This window comes from Heliangelus exortis, chromosome 19 (genome assembly GCF_036169615.1).
Source record: "Heliangelus exortis chromosome 19, bHelExo1.hap1, whole genome shotgun sequence".
Taxonomy (NCBI): Eukaryota; Metazoa; Chordata; class Aves; order Apodiformes; family Trochilidae; genus Heliangelus; species Heliangelus exortis.
The window spans coordinates 3,427,563-3,455,003 of record NC_092440.1 but is presented as its reverse complement, the minus strand read 5'-3'; the positions used below and the strand labels follow the sequence as shown (position 1 = coordinate 3,455,003).

General features: G+C 38.4%; 1 protein-coding gene across 9 annotated transcripts in view; it reads left to right on the top strand.

Moving 5' to 3' along the window:
- Window positions 1-951: 951 nt before the first annotated feature.
- CIT (citron rho-interacting serine/threonine kinase) overlaps window positions 952-27,441 on the top strand; it is a 69,126-nt gene continuing 42,636 nt past the window's right edge. For 5 of the 9 annotated variants that reach the window (XM_071763361.1, XM_071763357.1, XM_071763360.1 and 2 more), the window contains exons 1-13: window positions 953-1,096; window positions 1,407-1,532; window positions 2,277-2,418; window positions 3,406-3,581; window positions 4,915-5,016; window positions 5,230-5,372; window positions 6,300-6,393; window positions 6,599-6,802; window positions 7,029-7,182; window positions 14,316-14,496; window positions 21,680-21,785; window positions 22,656-22,799; window positions 24,077-24,196. In XM_071763361.1, the coding sequence (XP_071619462.1) occupies window positions 1,437-1,532; window positions 2,277-2,418; window positions 3,406-3,581; window positions 4,915-5,016; window positions 5,230-5,372; window positions 6,300-6,393; window positions 6,599-6,802; window positions 7,029-7,182; window positions 14,316-14,496; window positions 21,680-21,785; window positions 22,656-22,799; window positions 24,077-24,196 (1,662 nt within the window). In that variant the 5' untranslated portion in view covers window positions 953-1,096; window positions 1,407-1,436. Of the gene's footprint in view, window positions 1,097-1,406; window positions 1,533-2,276; window positions 2,419-3,405; window positions 3,582-4,914; window positions 5,017-5,229; window positions 5,373-6,299; window positions 6,394-6,598; window positions 6,803-7,028; window positions 7,183-14,315; window positions 14,497-21,679; window positions 21,786-22,655; window positions 22,800-24,076; window positions 24,197-27,441 lie in introns of all 9 variants that reach the window. The other 4 variants (XM_071763358.1, XM_071763354.1, XM_071763356.1 and 1 more) reach the window with 1 other exon arrangement.

The following is a 27,441-nucleotide window of genomic DNA, read 5'->3' as shown; positions in this document are numbered from 1 at the left end:
GGTGGACAAAAATCAGGTTTTAAAAATTCTTTCAGGTTTAGTAACTTGGCATGAATTTGGGTATCTAAATCTGAGACAAGAAATACACTGAAAACGTGTCTGTGTTCCTGGGGTGGGATGGAAGAGGTGAAGGAAGCACAAGTCCATAAAATTATTTATATGAGGTAATAATACAATAAATCTGTCTGTGAATTGCTTTATCAGCTAGACACCAAACCAGTATTAGTGTAGTTAAAATGATTGCTGGGTAGGAAAACATCTTTTATGTCACTACACAGCAACACCATGATTTTTAAGGCTCCTCCTCACCCAGATTTCTGTTCCCCAGCTGAAATTCTGCCAATAAACCATGTAACAATTAAGTATGCTTTGAAATAGCCTCCTCGGTTTTGCGTAAGTGTGTTGCTAGCAAATAGCATCAATGCTTCGTGTCGATGTTGCCCCCGGACATCGCTGCAGTGATCCAGTGCCGATCGCGCTGCTCCCCGCCTTTTGATGGGTGCCACACAGGCGCTTCAGAGCGGAGGCCGAGCTGGAACGTTGTCACCAGCACGTCACTTGGAATTTAATTACCCTTTATATGAATAAAACGGCCACGCGGCCACCACAAAACCCCTCAAACCAACCCACCCACCTACTAATAATTGGGACATAAAGGTCAGATAAGCACTTCACAGAAGATTTAAAGCTGCAAACGTTCGCTTTCCCCTCTGGCTGCCCTCCCTGTCAGTGAACTGCTGCCAGCGGTAACAGCTGCTCTGCGGCGGAGCCAGCACCGCGCCGAGCGAGTCCCGGGTGCCCTGAAGCGCGGGCAAGGACAGTGACCCGCCCGTCCCTGAGCCCCATGGCCCGCCATGCGCGCGGGGCCCGCCCGGCGGTTACGGCCGTTACAGCCGTTACCCGCCGCTCGCGCCACTGCCGCACCGATGACGTCCCCTGGGCCCTCAGCCGCGCCCCTGGGGAGGCGGTGGCTTTGTGAGGAGAGCGCTTCCGGCGGGACGGTCCCCGGGTTGGCTGCGGCGGGGACGCGTGGGGTGCGTCATGGGAAGTGATGGCGGCCGGGCCCCGCCTTTGCTCCGTTCAAACCTGGATGGCGGTAAAGCGGGGGGCGGCGGGGAGAACGGTGCGGGGCTGGAGGGGGGGGGGGGTCCAGGAGCTGCAGACACGGCCGATCAGGGGGGCGGCTCGGTATCATCGGGGTTTGTTTTCCGTCTGCAGCCTTTTCCAAAGCCGCTTTGGTTGCTGTGACACTCCGGGCGCGCTCATGCTTGCCAGTTTTTTAATAAACTGTGTTCCCAGAAAATGCAGATGTTGCTTAAATTATATTTCCTCCTTCATCCCCATTTTAAACTTAAAGTCACCCACTCCAGTACCTCTGTTTGAAAGACCCTATGCTTTTTTCTCAGGTAAACTTTTATACAAGATAATTTGCGAAGATGTTGAAGTTTAAATGCAGTGCTCGAAATCCGGTAGAGGCAGGACCGATGGAGCCTATCACCAGCCGAATTTCTCGGCTAAATCTGCTCTTTCAGGTAGAGAGCATCTGGCCTGGGATTAGCTGATCTCTGTTTTGTCTGTGTCTATACCCACTGTATCAAAATACACTTTGCCTTGCTCGTGTGGATACCCAAAGTGTGCCCGTCTGGTTCTTTGGAGGAAGGGGTAAAAAAAGGGGATAATTTGTTGAAGTTCAAACTGTGTTATCTAATTTGCACAAAGACAAGTAGATAACAGCCAATCTTTGTTTTACGTGCATCTGTTAATGTCTTAGTCTGAGTGGATTTTCCCACATAAAGAGGGAATATTTCATTTTGTGTCATGGAATCTGCTATTTTTTCCTGGGTGATGTAGCTGAGGGTTTCTCACGAGATGGATTTACCCAACCAGCTGCTTTTAATCATCTGAGGTTCAGCAGCTTTTCCTTCTAGAGCTCAAACTGATACTGGTTGCTTAAAACATTTTGTACCATGAAATCAACCCCATGGTACAATGTCAAGAAAGAAGTCAGGTGAGAGTCATCAGTACGGTGTGAGTAGTTTCAAGGAAGTAATCTTTGAAGGATGGTTTTGTCTAAAAGTAAAACACCTGTAGCAGCCATTGCAGATTGACATAGTGAGTGGATATGTTTACCTCACACTTCTCTATCATTTGACTAATTTCTGAAGTAGTGATTTTTAAATGGATAATATATAATCTGCTCTATACATATGTTATTGAATTGAGGCTTTTCATTGTTGTCTGAGACTCCATCTGCTGTTGCTTCTTTTTTTTTCCAGGGGAAGCCACTCTTTGTGACTCAACAGCAGATGTCTCCTCTCTCCCGGGAAGGCATCCTTGATTCTTTATTTGTTCTTTTTGAAGAATGCAGAAACCCTGCTTTAATGAAAATTAAACACGTTGGCAACTTTGTCAAGAAGTGTAAGTTTCAAGAAGTGTAAGACTAGGTGTTATTTTGAAAAGGCTGTTCTTAAGAATCTCAGTGTTTCAATAATGCTTTCATTACTCTGGTTCATTAATGCTGTCAGAAATTGAGGTTAATCATGTCAGAAGTTGAGAGCAGGACAGTACCTAGAGGTGTGAGGGGAAAAAAATAGAAAGGAACTTAGGAATCCTTGGCTCTTTCAGCTTGATGTGATCTTTTGAATTCCGTGCGTTATCCGAATTTTGCGTGTGTAACTTATAAATAATAATTCTGTGTTTCAGAAAGATAATTTCTGATGGAGTAAATATTTTGGTGATGATATGCTCAGTTCATCAATTTTTCTATTCAGATATATGAGAAAGGTATTTATTATATGTAACTTATGATGCTCTCTATAATTCCATCCAATAATTGCTAGATGTTCACGGTGGAGAGCAATTTTCTGCTCGTCTGAACAATTTTTTGAACAATCTGCAGTGAGCAATTGATTATCACAGTGCATGCTGGTTGAAACCAGTAAATGGAAGCCTTGAAAATCTGAAATGAACGTTAGACAATAGACTAGTGCCTCCCACAGGCAGAGGAGGAAACCCTGGCACTGGACTTCTAGTGTTTGGCTGAGGAAAGCACTCACATCCATGAGAGAATGCACTGTGTATTGGTAGAGGACGTTTGGAAAGAAATCAGAAACAAAAGAGGCTATCAGCCTATGGTGTTATGAATGGGACAGAATTATGGTTGCTATGGGAACTGTCTTAACATTTCCTGACTCTCTTGTATGTACCACATTTTAGTCTTAACTATGCATTAATACAGTTTTTTTTCTAGTTTTTATTCACACTGTTTTTTTTAAGAAGCAAATTCTGGAACGATTTAAAATGTCTTGAGAGTCTGGAACTAAATGTTGATTCACCATTTTTGATACTGTATTTCTTTTGAAATGTCAATTGATGAAGGTAAAAATAATTTTTTTTTTTTAATAGATGCAGACATTATAGCTGAACTAAGGGAACTGCAACCCAGTGTGAAGGATTTTGAAGTAAAGAGTGTGGTTGGCTGTGGCCACTTTGCAGATGTAAAAGTAGTAAGAGAGAAAGTTACTGGTGATGTATATGCTATGAAGGTGATGAACAAGGAGACCTTGTTGGCACAGGAGCATGTATGTATATTTTTCTGTTATGGCAGTAGAATAAAAAATTATAATTAGTTGAATATTTCCTTTTTGTCACTACTATTAGAATTAAGTTAGAAGTGTATCTTGAATAAGATCATCCTACATAGTTAAGTGCTATGTTTGCATGTAGTTTTGATGTGTTTAAAAGCCATTGTCATAGATGATGAGGTGCCATCCATCCAAAACAAAAAACCAGCCCTTGTCTTAAAGAGCTTACCATCTAACTGTACAAGAAGAAAAAACAGATTAAGAAAATACTGGATCAGTATTGATAGCTTAATGATGGCTTGAATTTTCAGGCAATCTTATTCATTAAGTTTTGTTTTTTATTTTAAAGAGTGACATAGAATGTCAAAAGTGGGTGTGAAGGCAGAGTGTGGTGACTGCATTTTTATGGAGAGCCTCTCACTAGCTGAAGAAATGTGTTACTTGAAAACTTAAAAAAGGGATAATGGAGGTTGTTATCATAGTTTGGTGAGAAAAATATGTTAATCTTTTATTGATGTGAGATGGCAAGTAGGACAGAGATACTCCATGAAAGACCTCATGAATTTCTACAGCATCAGTAATCTGCATCAATTGTTTCCAGTGTATTGTGCAGTTAAGTTGCTCCTGAGATCCCTTATCATTGTTTGTGGCTATCAGAAATGAAAATGAACTAAAATTACTCTTGCAAGGGCATAGATTGTCGAGAAAGAAAAGTATGATATACCCTCAGGATGACACTTGCTCAGTCTTGCTGAGTGTGGCTGACTGAAAGTAGGGAATATTGATCTGAATCAACTTGTAGTATCTCTGTCATAAAATTAATTTCTTCCTGTCTGTCTGCATAGCTGAATAATTAAATATTCGCTAGAAGACGATTTCAAGCAAGCCTTGTACTTTAATACTTAATAATGAATTTATTGTTGAATTATCTGTAATTATCTGTTACCCGTAACTGCTCTGGCTTATTTTTTCCTTGTCTGATTCTTTTGAGATGAGTTTTATTTTATTAGGGCTACTCCAGGTGAGGTCAACCACGATGGCACTTCAGGCTGGTAAATGCGTCATCAATGTCAAAGGGAAACTGCCCTTTGCTGCAGAGACTGTTCAGTTGAAAGCAAGCTAGACAACAGAAAGTGGAAGGGGGAGGGAAAACACAAAAAAAGGAGTAAAGTTGCTTCTTTCAAGGTGCAGATCATCAGGAAATACTATTTTCTGTGTATTTTTTTTGTGATGTGTGCCTTTGGCACAGGCTCAAATCTTTCTAAAACGAGGGGATTTTAATGTATTCTAACTCATCATGATATAACTGAACTCTTCCTTTTTTTTGTAGGTGACATTTTTTGAGGAAGAACGCAGTATCTTATCTCAGAGCAGCAGTCCATGGATTCCACAGTTACAATATGCATTTCAAGACAAGAAAAATCTCTACTTGGTAATGCCTAGTCTTTGTTTCTTTTCTCTCTGTTGAACACTATTGCCATTTTTATGTCGAAGGGCAACATGATGGTTGAAATGGGCTGACCTTCTCTAAATTTTCTAGCACTCTGTGCCACTGTTTTATATGTGCCCAGTGTAATATGGAGGAGTTGAATGGAATATCTTTTGTACATATGGACTATATCTGTTCCTTTAAAATTTTATGTAGGTTATGGAGTATCAGCCTGGAGGGGACTTACTGTCGCTCTTAAACCGATACGAAGACCAACTTGATGAGAGCATGGTGCAGTTTTATCTTGCAGAGTTGGTTTTAGCCATTCACAGTGTCCATCAGATGGGTTATGTACACCGGTAGGTCAAGATTGCCTTGCATTGCACATAGGATTTGATCAGTATCATTCCAGAAAAAGTGTTCTGGAATGGTGTGTTCTTGGGTTTTTTATATTCTGACCTCTTTCAGGATGTTATTTCACTTGCTGTATCAGAGGAGAAAATGAGAAAATTAATAAGACTCCAACTGTAATTGTAGCAAAAGGCATTAACTTTGATTTAAAATTCAAGCTAGTATCAGGAAAGGATTGTTAGGTGTATTTTCTAGGGGGTTAGTAAGAAGAAGTCTTAATGTTGCACTATGAAAAAATTAAAATGTTTTCCAGAGGTTGCGGATGTTGGCACCAAGTAATGTGATAAATCAGTGTAGTTGTTAAAACTTGTTGTGTGGTGAGTGGTGAACAGGGCAGTATAGGATGCTGGAGTAGTGAAACATCACAGTGCTTTGTAAAGAGCATATCAAGGCTTGAAGGATGTTACTGTATTTGTTTTCAAATCATACTGATATTTAATAGATTTCTCCCACTCTGAGCCTTTGGAAACGTTACGAAGTATTTTATGTTTCAAGAAGCTGTAGTGGCTGCACAGGCTGTGGCTTTCTAATGCTCTCTAACTGCCTGGATTTGGAAGTTGTACAGAGTAAGTTGTGAGGAAATTTGGGGAGCTACATAATACTTCTCTGTAACTCAGTTACAGTCGTCAAGTGTAAAACCACCTTCTCTCTCCATCTTCTGTCACTAATGATTAACTTTCCAAGAAACAAGAGGGACTTCACTAATTCAACATTTGCTTGGAAAATAACAACAGTTGGAAATAAGACTCTCACTTGTTAAGGTTTTATGCATTTGAGCACAAGGTGAATGTAGCTGAACAGGGACATTGTGTTATCTGGATGTGACAGTGGGAAATGGTATGGAAAGGTACTGATTGCTTTCTTCTTGCTTACAGAGATATCAAACCAGAGAATGTTCTTATTGACCGAACAGGACACATTAAACTGGTGGACTTTGGGTCAGCTGCCAAAATGACAGTAAACAAAACGGTAATAACGTGGATTTAAACTTTGTCTGTGGCTTGTTTGGATAGTCCAGTCAGAAAGGGAACACTAGCTTTATATCTGTTCCTTGATTATACCTTGACTAAAAATTGTGTCTTGTTAAAAAAAAAAAAAAAAAAATTGCTTTATTACCAAGGTCACAGTGAACTGGAAGTGCTGTAATTTCCCATGGTTGTATCTTTGCTTCTAGGTAAATGCCAAGCTCCCTGTTGGCACACCTGACTATATGGCACCAGAAATGCTAACAGGCTTAAATGGGGATGGCAGAGCTTCTTATGGTCCAGAATGTGACTGGTGGTCCCTGGGAGTCATTGCCTATGAAATGATTTATGGAAGATCTCCGTTCACTGAAGGGACTTCAGCAAAAACTTTCAATAACATCATGAACTTCCAGGTAGAGTAAATTTTGATCTTCTCTTGTCTGATTGGGGATGCTTGATCTTATGTTATCTTTAATTCAGTAAATGGGTATAAAGTTTATTTGGAAAAAATGTGCATTACTTTTATTTAGTATAAATATTTATGCTTTATGCCTGACATATCTCAGAATAATGAAACTTCATTGTACTGTTCTGGAACTGTTTTCATACTGAGCAGAGATCTTTTTCTTTCTAATGCAGAGATTTCTGAAGTTCCCAGAGGATGTGAAAGTTAGTAGTGAATTTCTTGATCTGATTCAGAGCTTGCTTTGTGGACAGAAGGAAAGGCTGGGTTATGAGGGACTCTGCTGCCACCCATTTTTTTCTAAAATTGACTGGAATAATATCCGTAACTGTAAGTAGAACAATACTGCAATTATTAACAATCCCTCTTTCTTTGGGTAACATGAAAATTTGTACAATGTGAATATTCAAGTGTATTTGATCTGAATAGGTATTTATAATGAAATAGGACTGTGTCCTGGATCAGGCACTTTTAAAAAATAACTCATTTTGGGTTTTGGATATTATATTTTAAGATCTCTCATGTGAAAATTTTAAGGTAAGAGGAAGTTGAATATGCTCCTGCATGAATTTCTGATGCAGTTGCTGTATTAAGTGCAGGCATTAGACTGGACAATCCAAATGGTCCTTTCTGTGTCCTTCCTCTGATTAAAATGCATCAGTCTTCACCTCAGTTTGCTTTATATTTGCTTAGTATCATTATTTTTTATTGTATATTGAGCCTTCTCTTTCTTTCTTTCTTGTGTTGCAACTTCATTTAAGGCTGGGGGGGGGGTTTTTGAGCTCCTGTAAGTGATAAAAAGTCAGTGGGGACATTGGAGTTTTCCTCACAGTTACTGTGGATAATATGTGACTAAATTTATTGTCAAAAATCTGTTTGTTCAACTATGAGTAGAATAAAACCAGGGAAGCATATAATCCTCTATGCATAAAATTGTTTTAATACTGTGGAAGCAGTGGATGTTAGTATTTGGAAGTACCCATGCACCAGCTCCATGGCAAAAGTGAATATTTCAAAAATTATCAATGATTTTGCCTGACTTGTGTTTGATAATATTTTAAATTATTTGGACTGTTAAGATTATCTGGCCAAGGAACATGTCTGCCTTATACTCTTTATCAAATACGCTGCAAGAGCAATGATTGTGCTCCATTTTCCATGATAAATTGCTAAGCCAATGTTTCTACTTTTGATGACTATCTCAGCACTTCAGCTGTCAGCTCCACAGAATGTTTACTCACATTTCTGTTGATTCATTAATTTTGATCTTATGGAGCTGCTATTGTGTTGATTTCCATTGTTTCTGCCCTTTGAGAGCTGTTGAGGCTTGAGTATCTTTCATGATTTTTAGCATACATTTTCCCAATCACTCTGCTTTCAGTCCCTAGAGCCCTGCCTAAACCACCAGTTTCCATTTCCCAAATTTTGTATCATGTTACCTCAGATCTGGAAAAAAAATGGCACATGAACGTATGTTCTGGTGTTTCCGTGGCGATTGTTCGGTATTCACACAACTGCACAAGTGAAATGAGGGTTCTGCCATTGCACGTGACAACAGTGATACTGATGGACAAGCTGGTAGGCAGCTCTGATGTTGTTATAACATTGAAATAATCATCTGGGATTTTAAAAATCCCATTTCTGCCTGCAGCTGGCCAGTGGATTGCATCATTCCCTGTAATATCCGGACCTACCTACTGTGAAGATTCATGCAGTTTTGACCCCTGTCTTTGCTGTTATGTCTCATACTTCATAAAACCCCACTGTAACTAGCACAAAACACAGCAGTCTTCTTGCTTTTAGTAGCAGGTTCAATATATCACCTATTGCTTTGCTCTCTGCAGTGGTTCTCCATTTGCTGGTTTACTCAGAGCAGTGTCACTGTCATTCTGTTCAAAACCCATGCTGGGTTTGACCTGGGCTATCTAAAAGCTAAAGGTTTCTTTCTCATCTTGGCCTCTGCTGATAGTGGTGTTTAACTGGAACAATGGCAGCCTGGGAAAATTAGGAAACTTGTGAGTGCTGGAAGAGGTCACAGGATTTAAAGAATCTCACTCCCTCAAATTCATCTGATTAAAGGTTTTGGGGGTATGGAATATTCGACTTGATGGTCTTAAAGGTGTTTTCCAGCCTAAATGATCCTACGATTCTTAAATAAATCCTGTGTAAGCACAGTCAGACTTTCTGCTGTTCTATGAAAGCACTGATGTTATTTCTGCTTCAGTGTAAGAAAGGTTGGGAAAAATTGGTACCTTTGCCTTGCAGGTATTTAAATTACCATGCTGGGAACTCCAGGATAACCATTCTTAATGCACCAGTTTTGGTTAAGAATGTGTCATTAAGTTTTTCAGTGTTACATTTTGTTGTTATGGTAACTTATGAAATACTTGACTTTTCAGTAAACCCCTTCCCAAAAACAGGATTGTCTTTAAAAAAACCTCCCAGCTTCCTTGGGTTCAAATAGCATTTGTCTGGAGAAGCAGCTCTTAAGTTACAGAAGCAGAATTCAACCACTGAATGTAAGATTAGGTTTAACTCTAAAATCTCTCTGAAATCTCTCTCAACCAATAATTTTACCCTTCCTTGGGGTTTTAGTACAAAATACATTTATAGATTCTGCTCTCTGTATATTTGATTTCTGCTATTTAATGACTTCTGAAGCCTCTAAACTGCCCTGTGTCCCCAGCCAGACACCACCACACTCCCTCCTCTTTTCTCCCCAGACAGGAGAAAACAAAAACTTTAAAAAGGTAGTGTTCATTTACTTCCCAGAATTTTCTGAAAATATTCTGGAATTTATTTACCTAGAATGAACATATTCTGTCTGTGTTTCAGCTAAATGATCAGGATTCTATCTGGAAAGTTGTTAACAGTACTATTCGAGTACTTGATAAGTATATAAAATCAGAGGTAGAGAATGGAGGAATGAGCTATTGGCAACAGGGCTGCACTGTATGTAATTTTGAGATTTTGTTAATCACTTTTTGCTATTTGAAATATGTTAATTGTATCAGCTTTTTAATTTGGGACCAAATATCTGGCTACTGAAGGCTAGGTGAAGGATGGTCAGACGACTTATTCTCATCCAAGCATATCTTCAAAGCATAAAGAATCTTTCATTTTAAGAATTGTTTTGTAGCTACAGTCTAAAGAGGTCTTGAAAATGGAATGGCATATTGGAACTTGCATGAGAAAACTTTATATTTACAAAAGACTTCTTGCCTTGTGCAAATAAGACTTGAGAAAGTGTTGGAAAACTGGTTTTAAGGCTGTCTTCTGCTATTAAACAGGCAGGAACCCAAATCTCATTGTTCCTAAGTCCAAGACTCATCCTTATGAATCCAAAGTTGTCATTCAGTATCTTAAACTGAATTTGTGAGGTTCCATTTAAATATTTGCTTCCAGAAAAATGTATGTCATTAAATGGAGATCACTTTCATGTCAGCTTGAAGATCTCTTTTATTAACAGGAATGTGTGTGTTGGATCATTGTCTTAACAGGAAAGATGTTAATGTTGTATAAATTGTTTAGAACTAGTACAGTGCCTTTTTTAAGTGGTCTTAGAGGAAACATTCTTAAATTACATCACCTGGACGTTCTAGTTTCTTTTTTTCTTCTGTAACACTTCTTAAAGCCCAAGGAGTAGTAATGCCCGACCTATTTTAGAAGGCTGTGTAGATGCTTCTCCTCAGAAAGCATGGGTAAATCACCTTGTAGATCAAGAAATGACAATTTTTTATTCTTAAGAGATGTTCTGTATTCCTTTTGAATTTCCAAGGGGAAATGAAGCATTTATTTCATTTTCTATAAATGAGATTAGATAAAATCTCAATGATAAACTGGTTAAAGTACTGCAGTGTATGTGTGGTGGTTTTGGTGTTTGCTTTTTTTCCTTTTTTTTTTTTTTTTTTTTTTTTTTAAACTTAGCAACCTACAACACCCCCTTTTCATCTGAAAGTCATTCTTTGAAACAGATGGAAGAGGGTTACATCCTTCCACAAGTGGGGAGGTATCTAGGCAAGCAATTGGCTTTTTTAAAACATGCAGTTCTCTCCAAGATACTTTAAATGGTAAACAACATGTACATTTGTGTGTAACATATAGGAGGCAAAAAGAGGTCTTTCTATCCAACCAGTTTCTTTGAGTACAAGCATTTGGTTTACTGTCTTTTTGAGTAATAGTTTTGCCTCCCTGTTGGGTGAGCCTGAAAAAAGTGCAAATTTTTCACCTTGTCAGATGCAATGGCAAGGTTTTAACGTTTAGTTCTGAGAGACTTATCTTGACCTCTACTAAAGAATTCTTCCCTTTAAAGAAGCATCTGACAAGAGCATTGGTCTATTTGCATTCACTAATCTTCATCTAGTTTTGAAAATACTATAGTTGTGTGACAGTCCTCTGATTTCAAGCAAGAAGTAACAATATAGCTACAAATTATGTCATTATGTGACCCACATTTGACAGCAAATTGCATGTCTGTTTTAACTTGTTTTTATAAGACTGCTATGTTTATTCTGTGAATGTTTTGGACATCAGATGAAGGACTCCCTAGTCTTAAGAATAAAGGACTACGAGGAATCTACCAAATAACTAGCAAACCAGACAGAGTGTATCTAGCTTATTTTTTTTCTTAAAGGTATTCTCTTCCTCCCAGTGAGATTTTCTCCAGTGTCCTGAAACTTCTGAAGTTCTGCTTCTCATTTTCAGTCACTGTGTACAGTTCAGAACTACTTAACATCTAGAGGTGGTTTTGTTGAGTGACTCTTCTAAGTTTTTGTTTTAGTTACTACTCCTTCTTGATACTAATGTTGTAGCAAGGTTATACTGCAAAGTTGCCGAGTTTTCAAACTGTTGATCATGGATTTTTTGGTGAATGAAAAAGAGAGGGCAAATGATTTTCTAATTATTTTTAAACCTAGGGTTTGCAATTTATCTTTTTTGTTCACATCTTTTATTGAAAATCAGAGGAAACTGTAGTATAAAACATTGTGCTCTTTGAACTAGTTCCCCACCAGCCCCAAAGGTTTGCTCTCTCACATTGTTCTTTTTGTTACCTACTAATTGCTTTTCATCTCTTTATGTGCATGCTGATCTTATATTTTCTTTTATGCATGTGGCTTGACTAAGAATTCTTACTGCTAAGAAGAAGGCTTTATTAAATTGCAAGGGCTTGAAGATGACCCTCAGGATCTTAGCTAATTTCTGGTGAAGTAAGGCACCAGGTCTGTCTCTCTCAGAGATTAGTTCATCTGTCAAACTGAGGAGTATCAAGAAGGATTGTTTTACCATTATAAAAAGGCAGCTATGTTGGGTTTTGCTATCTCTTTAAGAAAGATTCTAGACTTTCCCAGACCAAGTGTTTTCTCTATTGACTTTATCTCAAAGACAGTATCTGCCTTTAAAGAAAATGTACAGCAACTCATTCCTGTAAAAGGATGTGCAAAAATCTTTCATCAGGGGTCCTAAATTACAAAATATTAATTCCTGAACTTCTCCTCCTCTGCTTTGAATTAACTGTAACTCTTGGGTTATATTTGCATTAAGGATGATACACTTGCAAACTGCTCTCTTTTGTTTCTCTGTTTTTGATCATTAAGAGCATATCAAAGAGTAGCTGGACATTATCCTGACATAAAGTGAATTTTTAAAAAAACCCAGATGCTAATCAACAATCTGTATTCCACAATTGTGTTTACAGTACCTAAATGTTAGCATTATACTGGATCTAAATTTATATTCTCACAAATAAAATAGTAGAAATTAGTAAATTCATTATATTGGCAGAAAATTGAAATGTTTTGGAGCCAGTAAGTAGAACTGCTTACTTCAGATCCTATTTAATTTGTATATTTTCCCTGTTTATCTCATTCTGTTTGTACTTGAAACTACTGTACGTGATCAGCATCTTATCTGCTTCATGGGATTTCTTCTCACTTCCTTGCTTGGGAGCAGTATCAGAATGGCTTCTTGGGGGGCTGCTAGCAAAGCCTGCAGGTGGGGTTGGGAATCGGCAGTTGATACCGATGGTTTGTTTTATTTTTTTTCTATTTGTCTATTACTGTTTACCTTGTGGGTAGTTTACATTTGTCTAGAGAACGAAGAGTTAAAAGGCGAGCAATGAAAGGCTTTGGCAACCTAGAGGGAGCTAGCAAGCTCCAGCCGTGACTCATCCTGCCTGTGTCAGTCAGATAAGCATCAGCATCTGTCACGACTGCAGGCAGGTAGGGTTAAACCCCGAGCATGCAGAGTGAGGAGCAGGGAGCCTGCACTGCAGGGGTTGTAATGTTCCTTCCCGGTTCTTCAGTTCTCATCAGCCCTTCAGCTACAGGAGATCTGTACTGGATCCATGGTAACGGTTTTAGCACACTACACTTCCATCAGCTTGTGACAATGGGCTGTGTTCTCCTTGTTGAATGAAGAGCTGTCTCCTTTAGCGACCAAAAAAGAGATCAGTAGTTTTGCAGTGAATGAGGACCCGAGTGAGGAATAAATAAATAAATAAATATCTTAGAAAACGTGATTTAATGAGGCAGGAATTGCACAGCATGTTTTTTGCCCTCATTCCTTTCACACATGTAGCCAAGCCAGCTTGGGTGCTGCACATCATTGAGAAGAACTTGTTCTTTTGTTCTCTTGGCTAATTAAACTGAAGCAAACACAAGAAAATGAGCTGAAATTAAACAAATCAAACAACTGCTTTACAAGTTAAGTGCTACCAATTTAGAAATTACAGTAAGAAATACATTGTAATTCCTGCTATTTATACCTCCCTTCAGAGCTGATTGTATCAGAGCCAGACTGCAGTGGTGTCCCAAGAAGAGTTCCAGATCTTTAGTGAGCTTTTCTAAAGAAATAATCTTATTGATATTTCATCCCTTCTTAAAGACCAGCTAGCTGCTAGTACCTATATTTTATTAGAATCTTTCAGGAGAAAAAACAGTTTGTTGTTGGTTAGAAGCTTATGCTGGGAATATTCCTGATAGTATTAATGGGTAGAAATAGCTCTTAGCTGGCTAGCAAAGGATCAGGATAGATTTGCATGTAGTGTCACTAATTGGCTGTGTTGGACACATTTTCTTTTTCTAGATGAATCAGAATTGAATTACCTTTAGCTATATTACAGTAATGATTTTCTTAGTCTGGTGCTTGGATTTGATTCAATGTGTTTAAATAAAACCCATCCCAGCCTGAAACAAAACCCAAAACCCAACAATCTCAAATCTCCAACCTAAAGCCCAGTTGAATCAGTGTGGGAGACATTCTGCCTGCAGAGTGGTAGCCATGTTGGTACCTTAAGGGTTAATCTCTTGTTGCTGTAATACGATTTGAGAGCAGCAGCTCAGTCTGCTTGTGTTAGCAAGATTAAAAGCAGGAGCTGCAGTGCTATCGCAAGCTCTGAATGTGTGGGACTGTTGCAGAGTGAACTGTGGCTGAATTTTGTCTTTTCTGCTTGCTTTTTTCACCAGCTCCTCCCCCCTTCGTTCCTACTCTCAAGTCTGATGATGACACCTCAAATTTTGATGAACCTGAGAAGAATTCGCGGGTTTTATCCTCTACGCGCCAGTTGAACCCAGCAGGCTTCTCAGGGGAAGATTTGCCTTTTGTGGGGTTTTCATTCATCAAGGCATTGGGGATCCTCAGATCAGAGTAAGTAGGAATTATTGCTTGGGTGGATAGGACAATTGGAAAAATGCAAAGGTTCATTACAGTGAGGATGGTGTGTGTGTAAAAGCTGTTTTAACTGACCTGTACTCTGCTTTAGGGAAGCTGCCAGATTCTGGCTTTATCTGTTGCTGCTGTGGCTAGTGCATATCCTACCCTTCTATGATTATTTCTGGGATGAGGGGGAGGGAAGGGAATGAAAAGGTTGATTCTAAAACAGTTATTTTGAAAATTGTTGTTTAAATACTTTGAATTAGTTGTTGCTGTTAACTAGGGAGCAGTAGGTGATCACATTTCTGATATTGCAGATCTCTGAAAGAAGGGAAAAACTGAGGAGTTCAGAGATGGAAAAGAGGGGGTGTTATTTTATTGGGTCAGAGAGTGGGCACCAAGTGCTGGGGATGTGCAAGGCTGAATCGGTGATCCACAGAAATGGAGTTCCAGTAATCTGGGAATGTGCAGTGATGGGTCAGTGAACAAGAGAAGGAGCTTCACAGCAGCTGACTGTGTGCTATTAGGTCAAGTTGAATAGGAAGACTGCTGTATTGTGTTTTAGGAGACTGGAGATTCGCATGAAGTACGCAGGGGATGTGTTTTGTGGAGGGAGGTAAAGATCTAGAAAAAATGGTTTTCGTTTGAAAGAAAACATGTTTTCCAACAGAAGGGAGTCAGAGAAAATGACCAATACAGATAGTATAATAGAAGCCCTTTGGTGTGGTGGATGGTTAGTTTCTGATGACAGAAAAAGTACTAGTGCAGTGTGTTAAGTTGAGAAGTCCTTACCTCAATTTCATGAGGCCTCTGAGGAACGCAGTGCCTTCAGCTGGGTTAGTGACTTAATGCACTAAGGTGCTGTATTTTCATGTCAACGTTCATTGCTAGTTAGTTCCCTTGAGGGATTTCCTTGTCAACCTGTCAATAAAGTTTTCATTTTTTTTGTGATCCTGGTTGTGACAGTTACACTGCGGTAAGTGTGAAACCAAATCTGGTGCTACTGTTGACATCTTTGATCTTGCCCACACTGTGAATCAAGGTTATAAGATGGTTATGTCAGTAATAAAAAGGGAATCTTTGATTGTTTCTCCTTGGCAGAGTTGCTTTTATGACAAAAGAAGAAGGAAAGGAAAAGACAAAACAACCACAAAAGTAGTATTTTGGTGAAATGATATAGTATTGTCAGCAGAATTAGAAAAATAAAATATTTTATATGTAGATACCTGGGGTTAAAATCTATCTTGATTTAGAAATTAAATAACTCACATCTATCCTTTCTGCATGGGGAACTGCAATCCATATATCAAGGCCACGTGATCGTTCATGTAATAGTCAGAAAAGTCTCACCAGTGACCACAGATGTATGGTGAAAATGTATATGTAATGGAGGCTCAGCACTAGAAGTGAAAAGAAGCATGAGGTAAAGTCTCAGGAACAGTGGTGTAACTGTGTAAGGCTGAAAAGTAATACAGCTACAGCATATTGATTGATTGATCGACTGGCTTTGTGGAGCTGGTACCAAAAATGTGTATTGAAGTTATATTTGTATTTTTGGTAATAGATGAGAAAGGGTATAGCAAAAAACCATAGAGATTAATGTGTTCTAGAGACATTTTGACTGACATAGAATTTCTGCTTGAATGTGTCCTGTTTTTTCCTAGGCTGGAACAAAAAGACATAGTGTACTTAATTTTCCCTCAAATAATTTTAATATAAAACAGTCTCAGTTGTTCCTTTTTTTGAATGAGATCTCAATAGATGAACTTTGATATTTTTAGCAGTAAATGCTTGCATTTTGTTAAAGGAGGAGATGGAAATATGGCAAGGAATGTATGGATATTTGGAACTATCTGTATTTAAATAATGCAGAGACTAGTTTATTCTCAATAGGACTGCAACACTGAGTCATAAAGATAACTTCTTATTTATAAAATATTATGTGCTGTATGTTTTATATGAGGAAATAAAGTACTGTTTCTGGCCCCACTAGCTTAAATATAAAATTCTAGATGGGGAAAAGAACAGTAAATAGGGGGTAGGCTTATCTGATACGTATCTTGGGATTTCTTCTTTGGAAGGTCTGAAGTCATCGAGTTTATCAGCCCAGAATTTTTCTTCCTAATCTTTCCTCTGAAAGTCTAACCCTTATGGTTGCTAAGTGATGCAGATCTGTGTTCCTGTGTCTGCAGCATGATAGCTCTGATGTCCCTACTGCTGCTTATAGTTAGGCCAGGCAACTGCAGAGTGCCATTAACAAGGTCCTTGAAACTTTCATTACTTTTAGTTTGAGGGCTGTCAAACTATGAAGTTTAGGGTTCAGTTCTTGCCGTTGTTCACTGGACATTGAAAGGTCATAACTGAACTTGGAATTTCAAATACGTCAGAGAAAAGGCAGTTAAAAAAATAATTGGACAGAAGAAGCATGAAAGAAGTTCTCTTTTCCATTCTCCTTTCTCCCAACCATCTAGGGCTAGAAGAAAGTGTGACCCAAGTCCTATGAACCTGTTGCCAGGAATCACACAGTTGGTGTGTAGTTTAGAGGGGTCCAATGAATTGAAATGTTCTGTGTGTTTCCCATACCACATGTTTTGGGAAGTATTTGTGACTCTGTAACAAAAGTAAGGTTTAACAGAAGAGCAAAAGGCATGGCAATAACATGTTATAGAAAGCAATCAGGAGAAATCAAGGACATTGCTTATGTCATAGGTTCCTGTACTATCATAGTGTTTCTTAAGTAAGTCTCCTTTATGATTCTAAGAACTGCAGTCAGGCTGCAGAGGGCCAGCTAACACCTTCTCCCATCATGGCCTCTGAATTCTTGATATAGGGGGGAAATGTCTGTCTGACTGCAAATCTGGCTGCTGGTTTGGCTGCCACTGTGTGACTGTGACAAGATAACAGGCAACTTAGAGTTTAATACCATTAAAAGCCAGCCCGACCTTGCTTTCTCTCCCTGTGTCTAAGCTCCAGTGCTTAGAATAAGTGAGAAGAATCCTTAGATGCCAGAAATACCCATCAAGTGGTGAAAAAATTGTTCTTGTCCTTTGCAGGTGACAAGCAGAGACCCAAGCCCTGATAAATACATGATAAATCCAGGGCTAACCAAATATACCAAAATACCTAATTTAAAACAAACCGACACCACAAAAACTCCCCAGCTAATAAAATATGCCAAAATACCAAATAAATATAAATGTCTAATTGAAAAATAGTTTGTGATGTAAATTTTTGCTCCTTTGTCCTCTCTTGGGCTCGATTAAGGAGCTAGAGGGGTCTGCATAATAGTGATGCAAAATTTAAGTTAATCCAAAATACTTGCTAAACCAGAACCTAGAGATATATTTGCAGGCATGGCTGACAGTGGGACTAGTGCCTTGCCTCAGTTGCTGGTACAGGGTTTTAAATTTTTTAATTCTCTCTCAGAACACAATAAATATAACCCTAGTAATTCCTGAATTGTGGTCTGTGAGGCTTTAGTAGATAGTCCAAATATTTTCTATAAGTTCCGGAGAAGTGGTATTTTTCAAGATTTTTTTTTTCTTTTTTTTTTTTTTCTTTTTTTTTTTTTAAATTTGAAAGATTCAATGTGTGTTTGAGATTGTCATCATAAAATACTGAGAGTTAAAATGGCCATCCTTCCAAAACAGAGGACTCCTGATTTCCTCCAACAGTTTGTTGAGTTCCGGTAAACTCTTTCACCAAAGATAGATTAAAGAGGAAGCAGAGGATGAGCATACCAAAAATATGCTTCACTTCAGCTATCTCTATTCACAGATTGATGGTATCACTGTTTGCTTTTGGTTGGTTTTTTTTAGTCCTGAGCAAGCATTTACGAGGGGGTGGAAGGTACAGATGAGTATAATGCTAAAAAGAATAAAGCATGAGGGATGGGGGCTGAGATTATAGGCATGTTGTGTGGGGGCCAGGATCAGGACAGATGGTGTCAATCGTTGTGAGAAGGAAGAAGCACAGGTGAGTTGGGGGTTTGAGAATGGCAAAAAAGAAAGGAAGGTATGAGGGACAAAAGAGGTTAAGATACAAGTTCAATAACCCAGAATTGTCTTACATTTTTTCCTATAGTAGTGCTTTTTTCTTCTTCATCTCAGCAACAGTAAGATTGGAGGAACTTTTCTACAGCTAGCACCATTTCTGATAGTTCTGCTGGTTGAGGCTGTTGGTGGTCTGTCTGAAATCACTAGAAAGTAAGCTTTAGGTTGACTTGTTTTTTAGCTTTTTTTGAACGGAAATTGGCATACGTAGTGCTGTCCATGCTTGGTACCAAAGACTTGTTTTTTTAAATCTTTTATTACATTTTCTTGTTGATGTATGTTGGTTACCTCTTGTTAATCTTATTTACACACTTCAGAGGAAACAGCAGAAACTGCTCTGCTGTGCTAAGGGAATTGATCCAGAGGTGGTAGTTAATTAAATGAAACATTCTGAGGTGGAGCCAACCTGAATGATAGTTTTGCATTGTGGCTTTTGATGTTGGATTGGATGGGTTTAATTTCTGAGGTGATGCTGACTTTGAGGAAGACTGAGTGCCCCAGCAATGTGGGTATTTTCCACCTTGTCATGCTGTATCAAGAGCTTCTATCACCATGGCAAAGCTTATTAGATTAGTCAGTATCCAATTTTTCTTGATTTCTTCTGTCTGCCCTCTTTCTGATACTTTGAAGGTTGCATGGATGTTCATGAAGTTGTTTAAATATAATTTGTACCCAAGAAAGAATTACTTGGAAAGGATGTCTCAATGACCATTTGTCCAGTGCTAACTGAAATGGGCTTCACGTGGGGGTAAGATGTACTGTTCCATGGCAGAGACATTGTCGTGTCACCAGGACACATTTTCAAGGCATTTCTTCCTTTGGACAGAGATGAGGGAGAAGGATTGTAGTTCTTGTTTTCAGCCTTCTCTTTCCTTACAAAACCGACACCAACCCTGAGGAGCAGCTCCCTCTACAGTCACCTAATGAAATTCAAACTTCGGGCCGTTCGAGGCTCCGGTGCTCTGTCCCATCCCATCACTCCTGGCTGAACAACGTGCCTTTTTTTGCCTGAATCAGTCCTATTTCTTCCTGTGTTGTAATGCAGATGTATGCTCGAAGCTGGCTTGCTAAGAGAAATTTTTGAAATGCAAAATGGTGCCTGCAATATTAGGCTCTGATTCTTTTAATAGCAAAATAAATAAGCAAAAATAACCAATAAAATGAGCCCTGCTGAGGAGGGGAAATACAAGCAGAAAATAAAACCAGGTGTGTGAAAACTGGGTAGAATTATCTTAGGTAATGTCTCATTTGAAAAGAATGAAACTAAAAAAAGGTGATGGCTAATGTTGAAACTAGAACTGAACAAAAAAACAAACAATTGCTTCAGCCAGAACAGTTCAGACATGTAAAGCAAAATTTTTATTATAAAAAGATTTCCAGACTTGTCTCAGTACACATTGGCAGCTATTTACATACATTTGATTAACATTTTAAAGCAGATTCCTTAGTGCCTTTTTTAGTTAATGTGAGCTTTAATTTGTATTTTTAGACTGCTTTTCTGAGCTATTCATTTTTAGCCTTGTTTGTACACCCAGCTGTTATGGGATTTAATATGCATCTTTCTCAGATGATTCCCCGCTCTCTGTAGGAGCACAGACATGCTTCATAAATTGATTGTTAAATGTGGTAATCTGATGGATAGGATTGATCAGACCAGGACTAAAGAAATGCTTTATAAAAACATTCAGCATTTTTTTTTCATTAAATCCTGACCATACCTCTATTATTGACATGCAGGATTCTTCCTTCTAAATTTTCCCATATCAGGTTTCTGAAGAAATATTAATATTTGACCTTTCAAGGCAGAACTGGTGGATTTTGTTTGCTGTTTGTTTGCTAACAGTGAAAGAGTGTTTCCTACTGTCTGCTTAAGGTGGCAATACTGCAGATCTGTCTTGATACATATATATTGCTGCAACATTTTTATAAAAATCCTTTGGTGACTATCCTGCGTGTCTATTTGGATTAAGAAGTAGTTTTTTTCTCAGAAAATGGTGGTGATGGAATAAAACTTCCCTTGGTGTTAAGAAGAAACTGTGCTGCTGTGTGTGGGTGTATGGTTATATGCAGAGAGCTGCTCAAAGCTCATTTCTCTCCATGGGGATAACTGGTTGCATACAAAACTGTGGCCAGGAGAAGCAGCAAGCAATGTGTGGGCAGACCATGATCTTTTATTAGCACCTTCATTGTACTTCTGTGTTTTCATCTATCAGTTAATATTGGTTCCATCATTAACTGCTTAAATATCTAGTTTGAATCATTTTATGTAAGGGAGAAGGCAATTTTTAAAATTATGTTTTGATGTGCGTATTTAATTTTTTGGTGGCAAATTAAATATTTAAGGTACTAAAAATATACTCAAAAACATTGAGTGGCTTCCTATTCTATTTTAAATTGAATTTAGACTAACAGAATTAATATTTTTAAATGTTGAGTCCCAATTAGATAGAAAGCTTAAGAACATGTAAATATTTTCCCTAGGTTTCTGGAGTCAGTTTTGAATGGTACATTTAAGCTGTGTCTCACCAAAAAAATTACTTAAAAGTAGAACTCTGAAGTTCTGCAGTGTGACTAATCATATTGGTATTGATTGAGTTTATAGGGATAGTAGGAATTGGGTTAGGAAACTTTCAGTTCAATTTGGCTTCACAGAAGGTAACTAAGGATATGAAATATTTTTTCCTGTGGTGCACATGATAACAAGTTTTTAGGGGGTTTGTACTTTGAGGATAATTTAAAAACCTGTTTAAAAAAGTGCAAAATAAAAAGCAGTTCTCAGAAAATGTGTTACCTTTCCAAATGGTTACATGGACATTATGCTTTGTTTTTGTTACACTTCTAAATCTGTACAATTTATGCAGTAATGTTGCTGTCATTTATTGTTTTGCATTCTGACACTGAAGAAAAATATTAATATTGTAACTAAGAAGCACACATGGATTACTGAATAATGCTATAGTGTCTTGAGTATGTTTGATCTGAAATGATGGCTGTTAGGCAGTGACTGCTGCTCCCTTTTTTTATCATGGTAGAAGTAAGTACCCAATGACTTTACCAAAGCTGCAAAATACAGATTTCTCTACCTTTTGCCTATATTTATCTGCTGTTTGGCTTTGCTCTTTTAGATCTGTTTTTCCAAGTGTGGATTCTCCAGCTAAGGTCAGCTCCATGGAAAAGAAACTACTTCTCAAGAGTAAAGAACTCCAAGACGTCCAGGACAAGTGTCACAAGGTATTTATTTATGCGATTGGCCATCTCCATTGCTCCAGGAATCTGCAACCACTCTGTGTCCAGGGATCTGTCAGATGCTGCTGATCATCCAGTCTCCTGGTGGGCAAAGCGCTTTTCCTTCAGTGAGGTGGCCTCCTGTCCAGTACAAAGGGAGATGAATTTAGGCCATGCTGTTGCTCTAGATACTTTAATCTTAACAAGAAGTGGCTCTGGATGCTAAACAGTCCTTTTCTCAGCGTGACACAGATGACTGCTTCTTCCTGCAGGCCGTGCCTCTTCATCATACACACAATTGCAGCAGTACTGTTCTGAGGTTCTCTTCCTATCTCAACAGCTTCTCCTTGCATAACTGTTGTCACGTCACTGGTTACGGTGAACATCCTATATTAGTTGCTGTGCTCCAGTAAAGGGAACCTGGTGGAGTCTTTCAAAACTTACTGCTTGTTTGAGACTTTTATGAGAGATTGATTACTTTTCTCCCTGCCCTGTTCTGGATTTGACCATTTGCTCCTGACAAGGAGATGGGGGGACACCATCTTCTGGTCCAGCATGGATTTGGGATAAGGTTAAAGTGACCCATCTCTGCAAGTCAGGTGAAAAATGATTGTGTCTTCTTTGCTAACTGGGGTTCGAAGAATGACTGAATTTGAACAAGCAGCTTGAATGAATGGGGTGACTTAGACTTACTGCTGTCCTTAAGAAGAACTGTGCATTCCTGGAGCAGAGACAATGGTATTGGAATTTAAACACCATTTGGAGAAATATACCTAGAAGTCTCTTGGAGACAAATTCCTTACAAACAGAGCTCTGAAAGTAGCAGTTAACAAAGCTTTTGAAGCCCCCTTTATAACCTCTTAATATTTATTGCAGATGGAGCAGGAAATGACGCGGTTGCACCGGAGAGTGTCAGAGGTGGAGGCTGTACTTAGCCAAAAGGAGGTGGAACTGAAAGCCTCTGAGACCCAGCGATCCCTCCTGGAGCAGGACCTGGCCACCTATATCACAGAATGCAGTGTGAGCCATTACACCAGTTGTTTGAGCTCTGAAGGCCTGAAATCTGGTGGTCTTTGCCTTTCTTTTCCATCATGGTTTCAGTTGGAGAGAAAATACTACGGGAGAGCATATCTGTTGAATAAGGAGCCCTGAATTGTTTTCAGAGGCTTGCTTGATTGTTTCATTCAAACTTTGTTTCATGGTCATGTGCTTAGAACATACAGGAGTAACTACTGTCCTGGTCTTGCTGAAACTATTTGTGATGTTTGTCTTAATGGCTGTGCTAGAACATGCTTGGGTTTAATTTCTTGAGGGTTTCTTAGACAGTGGAGGACTGGGGCCTCATCAGTGCCTAGACAGAAAGCTTCAAGGGCAAATAAGAGGATTAGGAAACAGTGATGTTGCCTCCATCTGTGGTATTCTGAGTTCAGACTGATCCAGTTCCCCAGCGTAACGTTGGGGATGATGCTAGGACAGGTGCTATTTTTCAGATAGAATATAAAAATGAGGCCTTGAAACAATTTCTTCAATCATTTTGCATTTTTCATGGGAGTTGGAATGTTTGCCCAGTTGTCCTGGCATGATTCCAATCAGGATATTTTCATTCTAGTCTCTGTATTTTCAGTTGGATATAATATTCTGCTTCCTTATTTCTCTTGTATCAAGAACAAAAATCCAGATAATGCTCTGCTTCAGAGAATAGAAAAGCTTTTTTTGATGGATTTGTTTGTTAGGAAGCATGTTTTAAAATGAGCCTGACTGATTTTCTTATACCAAAGAATAATATGCAGTTGATAGGAGGACCACTGGTCTGTTAAAATTTGCAGGTAAGGTATGTGGTGAGATACAGAAGCAGCTCTTCTGGTCTTTGTAGAAGTTTAACAGTGATTAAAGGATTTAACTTGCTTAACAGCAACAGGAAAAATTAATAGACTTGTTAGTAACATAAAGTTGAAGGATTGTACCTAGGTTGTGAATTAGTGCTAGATAAAATATAGATAAATGCTGTCAATAATGGATGCCTTTTGTGATCTCTGTGGTTTTTTGTCTCAGAACCTTATATGAGGAGGTAGAGATTTAACCTAAGATTCAAGTCAAGTAAACGGTGTTTGTAAAATGGGCTGCTTCTATCCAGGCAGCAGCAGCACTGGCTATGAATTTCTTTAGGGTTTTGTTGGTGCCTCAATTTTTTTGATGCTTCGCTGCAGTCGAGGAGGCATTTGTGTAGCTAAAGATCTTTTATTATACAGGTATCTGAAAAACCAAAGACTATGTATTGAACATTTTGCTTTCTGCAGAGCTTAAAGCGAAGCCTGGAGCAGGCACGGATGGAAGTGTCTCAGGAAGATGATAAGGCACTACAGCTACTTCATGATATCAGAGAGCAAAGCCGAAAACTGCAAGAGATCAAAGAACAGGTATATAGAACCTGCTTCTTCGGGGAGCAGAGTGGCCATCTACAAACAGGCATTCTTGGCATATTCTGGCTCTGTTGCCAGGATTACCTTTTACATTGGTAGGCTGTGGTGCCTCCCAGTTTGTGTGTTTTCACGTGGTTTCTTCAACAAAATGGGAGGCAAGAGAATTACACTTTTGCGTATACTGCAAGTAAGCACAAACTTCAAACTTCAAGTTTTTCTTTTCCTAGTCCTGAAAGTACTTTTTCTATAAAATCAGGTTAGGAGAAAGTTGCAATATTTTAGTAATATGCTACGTTAGAAGTCAACTATGGTCAAGCTATACTAGTTTCATTAGTTCATGAATCTTTACCTGGGAGAAAACTGAACTAGCCTCCATTTTGTGGTGTATTTTTTTTCCCCTCCTTCTCATCTGACCATTTGAAATGGATAATAGTCTTTCAAAATAGAATATGTGTTGCCTAGCTGTTCTTTTCCTAATTTAATCTATTTGCAAAGTAGATGTTCATAGTTTTTTTCCAACAGAAGGATGTTAAAAATTCATTAATCAATACAGTTGTTCATAAGGAAAAAAATGTCAAAATTAAATGAAAATAAGACAAATGTGGACGTTTTTAGATTTTAAATGGTCTACAAGACAGAACCCGTTCAGTTTTATGAATTAATAGCAACATATATTGTAAAAAAGAAATCGAAATTTATTATGGCATTCAAACAATTCTTTGCAATTATCTGTTGTTTTTCATCTTCAAAGCACTTTGCAAACACTAACTGACTAATTTCATAGTTTTGAGACAAGGAAGCCCAGAAACCTTTGTAATAAATCTCTAGACGTGAACAGCTCTTATGTAAAAAGCAATGAAATGCAAAAGCAACCCTCTGGATGTAGCAGGCCTCCATAGGATTCTACAGAGTTCTTCTGGATGGTTGTTTTATGTAAGAAAACATTCATTAAATTAAACTTCATTGTGCTATTAGCAAGGTTGCTTTAAATATTGAAATGTGGAACATTTTTGTTAATGATGAATATCAAATACTAAAACCTCTTCTTAGGCAGTACAGAGGCATGTAACACAAGGAAATACTGCAATTACTTTTTAATGAAATATTGTCCCAAAACTTTTTAGTTTGTCCTGTGAAGATTCATGATGACATAAAGATGCCATTTAGGTCAAAAAATGAATCTGAAAATATATCCTGCAAACTTTCATATCTGGGGTGGTCTTCTGAGCTATCTGAAACGCGTGTGCAAGAACACCGCAACAAAAGATGCAGGAGAGAGTTTTGCTGACTCATACCAGCAGGTGGATCTTAGCCATTAAAAACTTGGATCATTATTTTTTAAGTTGGAGGGAACTGGGAGGTGAGGCGGAAGAGTCTCAGAGTTTTGCTGTTGAAAGCATGAAGCTAGAGACAGACTGATTAAAATTAACAGCAAATCAGAATCTTCAAAATCTAATAATTGGGTATTAGATATTTTCATGGCAAGGCTGTAGGTTCAACAACTTAACCCCAGGTACTTGGCTAGAAGAGCATGATGTTTTTTTGTGGTTGTTTGGAGTGTGTGTTTGGCTTTTGTTTTGTTTTTTTGTTGGTTTTTTTTTTCTTTATAACTAAAACTGTGTTCTGGTCATTACTTGATGAAGACCCAATGGATGAACTTGCAGCAAATCAGAATCTGTATTTTAAGAGAGGCCAATTCATTTGTCTGTAGCTACCCTGATGTGATTTGCTTCACGTTTATGCCGTGAGCTTTGCCTGTCCATTAATATGCAATTAAATACAGCCTTGATAGTTTTTAAACTATGACTGCTAAGTATGCAAGAGGTATCAGTTGTGTTGCCTTGAGTGACGTGGTCTGATACTCTGACCTGACCATGAGATTTATTTATAGTCTTGCAAATGTGAAGAAACAAGAAAAACTGAAATATTAACAATTATTTCCTCTTCTTTCTTCTCTCCCTCCCCATTCTCCTCCTTTCCCAAAGAACTTTCAGTGGCAGCTGTAGTCATACCTGTAATCCTTTGGTCAAGTGTTTGCTGATAAAAAAGCCGTGTATTTTAGGAAGTCTTAACAAAGTATAATTTTTGAGTAGCACATATATTCAAACCATTCTGCCTTTTTTTATTCACCAATGTATTTGCATGAAATGAAAATTTGTGCTTATGTATGCTCACTTCTTATCAAAAGGCTTAAATTCTTTCCAGCAAGAAAATAAGATCCACAAAGAGACTAACTGGAAAGAGTAGGTCCCCTGTCTGCCTTACAAACTGGAGAGCCAGTTTGGGGATTACGAGTCATGCTCCCCGTGATGGATAGTAAAGCAATCTGTTGAAGGCACAGCTTTTTTAAATAGCAACATAAGCTTTCCGTGTTGCTAGAGAGCTACAGGGTAACATTAGGGTCAGTATTTGTGCAGTCACTTGTCTAACTAAAGGCAGCTGGCTGTCTGGAAGAAGTGATGACAAACCTGATTTTGTCATGAGACAGTTAGTCTTCTGAATATGGGAATAGTCAGGTGTACTGTGAGATATTAAAATGGAAAGATAGACTCCCCCACTGTGAGTCCTTCATCATCTTTTCTCCTAGTTCTTGATATGCATGCTTTCTGCTTGTAAACAGCTTCATAAAAATACTTTGGTTTTGGTTTTTTTGTGTTTGGTGGTTTGTTTTTTTTTTGTTGTTTAGAGTAATTTTATAAAATGTATACTTACAGGAGTTAGTAAATGCTAAATATAAAATAGCATAACTAAATTCTTTTTTTTCCAGTGAAGATAGAAGAAGCAATCTCACAGGCTAGTTTCATGAGAGTACCCAGTCTCATTGAGATATTCAAATGTCCTTTCTTCTCCCACCTTACCCATCCAAATGCCCTATCTTCTAGTGTCCTAGATGGGGAATCATTATTTCTGCCTGTATAAGCAGGTATCTTCTACAAGCAATTCTTATACAGTTTTTCTAAGGTTATCTTTGATTTTGGATTGTCTCCCATACAGATCAATATTATCCTTTTTAACTCTGTCAAAAAAAAAAAAACTGACAGCTAGAAGTCACAGTATGCTACCCCTCTGCTTTTCCTTCTTTCCTTTTACCCAAGCTGTACAGATCTGTGGTAATTGTCATGTTATCAGCCTGAGAAAATCTATCTTGAGGGAGCATCTGGGCATTTAGTAGAGACATCAACTCAAAGGCACATTTCTGTTTCAGAAATTAGAAATGTAAGTAATTTTTATCATTTGTATGT